Below are 7500 nucleotides of genomic sequence, written 5' to 3' on the forward strand. Positions count from 1 at the left end.
CGCTATCGGCTTATCATTATTCTCATCTTAATCACTGCCATCTTGCCTTGTGGCTGAGAGACCCTACCGTGAAGGGAATACTGATGAACACACGCCGGCTCTTTGTTTTCTAATTGCACAGCATCAAGAGTGACTGGGCGTAACCCCTTGTCAGACAGACGGAAGCATTTCGAGGGATAAGTCTATGGTGTGGCATCACAAAGAGCAAAACAAAAAGTTGCCTTCTCTGTGGTACGGAGGCAGTGTTGACAGCCGTAAACTGAGAGAAAAGAATGTGATCTCTTTTCTCTGTTCTGATAGACTTGAAAGAAGACAAAACTTGGAAATAGGGATGAAGAAAGAGAGCCAGGTGGGAGGGAGTTGGAGGAGAGGAGAGGAGTAGGAGAGGAGAGGAGAGGAGAGGAGAGGAGAGGGGGAGAGGAGAGGGGGAGAGGAGAGCAGAGGAGAGGAGAGGAGAAGGGGGAGAGGGGAGGAGAGGAGAGGAGTAGGACAGGAGAGGAGAGGAGATGAGAGGAGTAGGATAGGTGGAGAGGAGTAGGAGAAGAGAGGAGAGGAGAGGAGAGGTGGAGAGGAGTAGGAGAGGAGAGGAGAGGAAAGGAGGAGAGGATAGGAGTAGGAGAGGAGAGGAGAGGAGAGGAGTAGGACAGGTGGAGAGGAGTAGGAGAGGAGAGGAGAGGAGAGGAGAGGAAAGGAGGAGAGGATAGGAGTAGGAGAGGAGAGGAGAGGAGTAGGACAGGAGGGCAGGTGTGTGGAGCAGAGTGGAGAAAAGGGGGAGAGGAGATACCAAAGATAGAAGAGAAGAGAGGGAGAAGCCAGGGGATGAGAGAAGAGGAGAGTAGCAGAAGAAAGAATGCAGAGGGAAGAAGAGAGCAGAGAAATGAGAAATGGCAAGGGAGAATGCAGGTGAAGAGGTTGAGGTTTGAGACTAAACACAAAAGCCAAAAAGTGTTTGGAGACCTCCTCTCTAGGTGCCATCTCGCTACCAACAGCAAATAGAGTTGGTTTGGAAGTGATGGAGAGAGCTGAAAGGAGTGGAGGGCTGATAAGAAGGAAGGATGAATGGAGGAGGAAGAGACTGAGGGCATGCAGCAAACTTAGCCCCACAGTGATAGAAGAGAGAGTATGAGTGGTAAACGACTGGAGGTGGGAACTGATATGATTCTAGCAAAAGGCAGACTTTGAAAAAAGGGGAAAGAACAGGCTGACATGGAGGGAAATTTGTGATCACTCTATCTCTCTCTCTCTCTTGCTCTCTCCCTTCCTCTCTCTCGCTCTCTTTTTCTCTCTCTCTCTATTTCTATCTCTCTCTCTCTCTTGCTCTCTCCCTTCCTCTCTCTCGCTCTCTTTTTCTCTCTCTCTCTATTTGCTATTTCTATCTCTCTCACATGCACCCCCACCACACACACACACACACACACACACACACACACACACACACACACACACACACACACACACACACACACACACACACACACACACACACACACACACACACACACACACACATAACAAAGACATAAAATGTCGTCATGCTGAGATAGAATATAAGGGAATATTTTCACAAAATAATCTGATTGTTATTCACATACACGTCTGTCCTCCCTGTGGCACATGGAGTATCCCAAGCTCTTCCAAATGAACTCTGACTAGAGCAGTGAAACTCGACTGTGGTTCAGTTATGGGGTTTGTCGCTGCATTGCTGCAAAGTAGATGAAGCTTCATGTATCACACTCAAATATGTATAAAAAACTTTTATACAAAAAACAAATATGTATAAAAAACTTTTATTTTAGTTTTTTTTTCCATTATTATTATTGCTGCAAGGCAAAGGAAGCTTGTTGCTGCTTTTTTTGCTGAAAGCTAGATGAACAGCTTGATGTATCGCACGATCATGTGGTTATGAAAAATAGATGAGTCTGAAAACTTTCCCCTCTCTTCTACAGGGACCAAGTCTGTTTGTGTAGCTTAGGGAGGGAGGAGTGTACCGATTTCATTTTTTGTGTGTGTGCTATTTATGATGTTTTGCTGCAAGGAAATTTGCCTTCATTGGGCTGAACAAGTGTATTAGTTTTCTTTTTTTCTACATTTATATATTTCATTCTCTGTCTCTCGGTTCCTCTCTACATCTTCCTCATCTTTGCCCATTTCTCTTTCTCTCTCTCTCTCCCTCTCTCTCCCTCTCTCACTCTCTCTCTCTCTCCCTCTCTCTCCCTCTCTCACTCTCTACTCTGATTCCAATGAACTCCTCTGTTTACGTCATCTGTCTCGTTTCTGTCATGTCATGTCCTCTTTTCTGTCTCTGTACCAACTTGCTCCATCTATCACTTCATCTGTAACTCTTCTCATTCCATGGAAGTTTCACTGTCACCATTCTTCCATGTACTGGACCTGTTTAAACTCATGCCGTCCTCCCTTTCAGGTGCTGTTTCCACGTAGCTGGATATTTTTATACGTGGATATTTTTTTCTTCTGGTTGCATTTTTTTCGCATTGGTTTTGGCCTTCCGTTTCCACGTAGCAGATATTTAAAACCCAGGTATAAAAAGCAGGAGAAAAAAATATCCTGTTTAGGGGGCTGAAGCGCATTCGTTACAAAGGAGGATTTATTTTTATCCACACGTTGCGTTTACACCTAACAGGAGAAAAAAATACCCTGCTTAAAAAAATATCCTGCTACGTGGAAACAGCACCTCAGTCTCTTATCTCTGTCATGCCCATATTCCTCTCTCCTTCTTGCATCTTTGTATCATCTTTATCTGTGCTGTGCTTCCTCTCTCCCTCCATCCTTCTATCTCTTCTGCATCACTTCATTTCACCCTTATCTTCCTCTGAGGGCCTCTACTGTACTTTTTGTCATTTCTGGATCAGTGAAGTTTCGCACACGTCAGGGCGGCGCAACGACAGCCAGCGCCACTATTGTACGGATTTTGTTTGTTTGTTTGTTTTCAGTGGACTATCTAAGAAGCATATTCATTGCAGCATATCAACCACCAATTGTTAATTAATTTATGGGCATAAAAAATGGCGTTTCTCCACCTGACGTCTGAACCCAAAAAAGAAGTCTTTCACCCTTCTACTACTTCCTCATCTGCCTTCCTCCACTGACCTTGCCTCTTTCTCTCCATCTCTCTCTCCCTCCATTTTGCTTTGCTCATGTTTCTCTTCCTTCCTCCCTTCATTTCCTCACTCACACATTTTCTATCTTACTGTATGTGAGTGTTTGAGGCTCATTATGCTTTTGTTCGTATTGTTATAACTGACATAATTTTTTTTTATTTCTTTTGTTGTACAGTCCTGATTGTTGTTTTTACTGGACATGTTTGAACAGCAAACTTCTGTCTCCTTCATCGGGAGGGTCACACAGGATGTCGACTGTAGGACATGGTGCAATCACGATATAATCAGCTGGCATAACTCACTTTATTCATTTTCTCTCCTCTCCTTTCTTTCTTTCTTTCTCTCTTTCTTTCTTTCTTTCTTTCTTTCGTTCTTTTTTTCTCTCTCTCTATCTATCTATCTCTATCTCTGTCTCTCCATCTCCCCCATCTGTCTCTCTCCCTCTCTCTCTCTCTCTCTCTCTCTCTCCCTCTCTCTCCCTCTCCTTCTCTCTCTCTCCCTCTCTCCCTTTCTCTCTCTCCCTCTCTCTCTCCATCAGACGGAGTTCACAGCGGCGGCGCTGCTGCACCAGTCTCGGCGTGAGCGTGTGTCGGAGGTGTGTCGGGCCCAAAGTGCCTCCAGCCGCCAGCGCCGCGTCCTCACGCCCGCCGACCTGCGCCACCTACTGGTGGACGAGACGCATCGCCTCATCTACTGCTACGTGCCCAAGGTGGCCGCCACTACAACTCATTACATTACATTACACCATAATACATTACAGTATATTGCAGTACATTTACACTTCTTTAAATTTACCTGTCACGTGCCCAAGGTGGGTGCCATTACATTGCATTACATTACATTACACTACATTGCACTATATTACATTACATTATAGTACACTACGTTATTACAGAATAGTACAGTACATTTTATTACATTTACCTGTTACGTGCCCAAGGTAGTCCACGACTACAACTCAGTACATTACATTACATTACAACATAATACATTACAGTATATTGCAGTACATTTACACTTCTTTACACATGCCTGTCACGTGCCCAAGGTGGGCGCCATTACATTACATTACACTACACTACAACATTATATTACACTATGCTACATTACAGTATATTACAGTAAAATTACACTTCATTACCTGCAACGTGCCCAAGATGGCCGTTACTATAATACATTACATTATACTCTATCATATTGAAATTACATCACTTTTTAGCCTATGTACTGCTATGTGCTCAAAGTGGCCTTTGCGTTATCGAATTACACTACACTACACTATATTACATTTAGTGGCTGTCATTGCATTACAATACATCAAATTAGATTAAACTTAGGTAGCATGTTTATCCAAAGCAACGTAGTGTTATTTTAGGTACAAGGTGTTGCAGTCCCTGGAGTAATGTGAGGTGTCTTGATAAAGGACACTCCAGAACAAAGACGTTATCAACCTTACTGGCTAACTTTCTCTGTCTCTCCGCCTCTCTGTTTCTCTCTCTCCACCTCAAGGTGGCGTGCACCAACTGGAAGCGTGTCATGATGGTGCTGTCGGGCGAGGGCAAGTACACGGACCCCATGCAGATCCCGCCCAGCGAGGCACACGTGCCGGCCAACCTGCGGACGCTGAGCCAGTACAGCATCGGCGAGATCAACCGCCGCCTCAAGAGCTACCTCAAGTTCCTCTTCGTGCGCGAGCCCTTCGAGCGGCTGGTCTCGGCCTACCGCAACAAGTTCACGCTACGCTACAACACCAGCTTCCACCGGCGCTACGGCACCAAGATCGTGCGGCGCTACCGGCAGAACGCCACCGAGGAGGCGCTGCGCTCGGGCGCCGACGTCACCTTCCGCGAGTTTGCCGAGTACCTGACGGACCCGGCCACGCAGCGCGAGGGGCCCCTGAACGAGCACTGGCAGACGGTGCACTCGCTCTGCCACCCCTGCCTGATCCACTACGACCTGGTGGGCAAGTACGAGACTCTGGAGGAGGATGCCAACACCGTGCTGCAGCTGGCGGGCGTCGGGGGAGGAGGCGCAGGCGCAGGGGCGACCACGGACGGGGACAACAGCCCCCCGGGGGGCGTGCGCTTCCCCACGTACTCCAAGTCCACGCGCACCACCGACCAGATGGCGGCCATGTTCTTCCGCAACGTGACGGCGCGGCAGCAGCAGCAGCTTTTCCAGCTCTACAAGATGGACTTCCTGATGTTCAACTACTCCACGCCCAGCTACCTGAAACTGGAGTAGAGACATGGAGACACGGAGACACCCACACATACTACACATATATCCAGTACATTCACACATAGTGTAAACACACATACACATACACACATGCATTTAAACATATACACACACACACACACACACACACAAATACACATATTCACTGACTGCACTCCTACACTCAGTCAAACGCTAAAACACTCAAACATTACACTCCAATGATACACACACACACACACACACACACACACACACACACACACACACACACACACACACACACACACACACACACACACACACACACACACACACACACACACACACACACACGTAAGTGTGAAAACATTACCAAGCTGGGCTTCCATTTTGGAAAATGAAAAGAGAAAAAAAAGTGGGGATAAGAGAATGGCGAAACAAAGGGAAAAATGAATGGATGAAAACTTGATAAACTATCGTCATGCAGGGTAAGGGGTTGACTCTTTGGGGAACAAAAAATGACATGGGATAAAAATGACGGACAATGGGACAAAAAAGGGTATGGAGCCTGGGAGGACAAGGACTTTGTGTTTTGATTGGACCAGCAGGTTGTCAATCAAGTGGAGAGCAGTGCTCACACGTGAAGAGTAAGAAGCTGATTGGTCAGTGGGAAGTCAGTGGAAACATGCCTGCATATCATGCACATCCACGCACATTTGTCGATGTGTATTTGTGCCAATGTTTTTCAACATAAAATTCTTTTTTTCCCTTTTTTCCTTTTTTTCTGGAAAAACTATGGAGGTGGTGGATTAACACCAATGAAACATCAGGTGTATATCCCTCGAAAAAGAGCTGCTGGCCAATGAGGAGCGAAATCATTCTCCATTAAAACTTCCAATCACACTCCAACTGTAAATTCCCCCGACATCTTCCAGGTCCTCCTCTTTTTTGAAAGAGAAGGGTGTGACCCGCTCGTGTGATAATCAGGCAGGTACCCATGTGGACGTTGGAACCAGAGGCACAGCTCTGCCTACAGCACCTGCTTCAGCGTCGGACCACAGAAGAAAACATCTTCAGAATTCTTGCTGACCTTTTTGGGGGTTTTGTCTGTCTGCTTTTGTGTGTGTGCGTTTCTGTGTGGGTCCGTGTGTGTGTGTGTGTGTGTGTGTGTGTGTGTGTGTGTGTGTGTGTGTGTGTGTGTGTGTGTGTGTGTGTGTGTGTGTGTGTGTGTGTGTGTGTGTGTGTGCGTGTGTGTGTGCGTGTGTGCGTGCGCGCATGCTTGTGTGTGTTTCAACAATGCTTTGGCAGTTCCATTTTTTCATTTTTGTTTGCCAAGTAGACAAGAAGAATACAGGAAGTGTTCATCAAAATGAAACAAAACAAAACAGGAAGTCACCTTTTTCCATCTGGTCGTATGACAGGAAATGTCTTTATCAAAATCTGCTGACATGACCTGAAATAAACATGATTGACAGGCCCTGGCTCCTCCCATTGGACTCCAGAGACAGAGAAGAGAAAAGTGGACCTTGAGGTCAAAGGTCAAGATCCATGAACCCGATCAGAACAGAACCCCCTCCCCTGATGCCATGACCCTTTTATTAAATTAAGGATTTTTTATTTTTATTTTATGTCTCTCTTTTTTGTTTTCCTTTTTTTGTTTTGTTTTGGTTTTAATTATTATTTTATTGTCTTATGCAAAGTTGCTGCGAGCAGCACGAATAATGATAATGGAAAAAAAAGATTTATTTAAATGACTTTGGTATGAGGTTAGACACAAGAAGAAAGAAGAGGAAAGGTGGGGTATTAATATTTGTTGTTTATTATTATTGTTATTATTTTACGTTTTTTTTTCTCCTGGAAAGCACAGCTCATTATTTTTTTTCTTCATGAGTGTTTTTTTAAAAGATTGCATCATTCAGAAGGATAAACACCACCATTGCTGTATACGGCTACTGAGACTGTGCCGGCTTCGGCCCTGTGCTCAGTGGCTTGCTGAGACGGTGGTTCTGCTTTGTCTCTTGGTGATGTGGGCTTGTGTGCTGCTGTGCTGTTGTTGTACTGTATCGTACTGTATGCTGGTTTTGTGATGGGAGTTCTGCACAATACAATGCTGTGCTGTGCTGTGCTGTGCTGTGCTGTGCGTTTCTGGGGCTTGGTGTTCTGCTACTGACCATGGTCC

At 45.6% G+C, this 7500-nt stretch overlaps 1 protein-coding gene across 2 annotated transcripts in view; it reads left to right on the forward strand.

Annotated features, from left to right (window-relative positions):
• The window catches only part of chst11 (carbohydrate (chondroitin 4) sulfotransferase 11), a 76111-nt gene that overhangs the window by 66923 nt on the left and 1688 nt on the right, over positions 1–7500 (forward strand). For both annotated transcript variants that reach the window (XM_063217125.1, XM_063217126.1), the window contains exons 3-4: positions 3658–3828; positions 4629–7500. The exon at positions 4629–7500 is cut by the window's right edge and continues 1688 nt beyond it. In XM_063217125.1, coding sequence (XP_063073195.1) covers positions 3658–3828; positions 4629–5363 — 906 coding nt within the window. In that variant the 3' untranslated portion in view covers positions 5364–7500. The remainder of the gene's footprint in view (positions 1–3657; positions 3829–4628) is intronic.

Source organism: Engraulis encrasicolus, chromosome 15, assembly GCF_034702125.1.
Source record: "Engraulis encrasicolus isolate BLACKSEA-1 chromosome 15, IST_EnEncr_1.0, whole genome shotgun sequence".
In the NCBI taxonomy this organism is placed as follows: domain Eukaryota; kingdom Metazoa; phylum Chordata; class Actinopteri; order Clupeiformes; family Engraulidae; genus Engraulis; species Engraulis encrasicolus.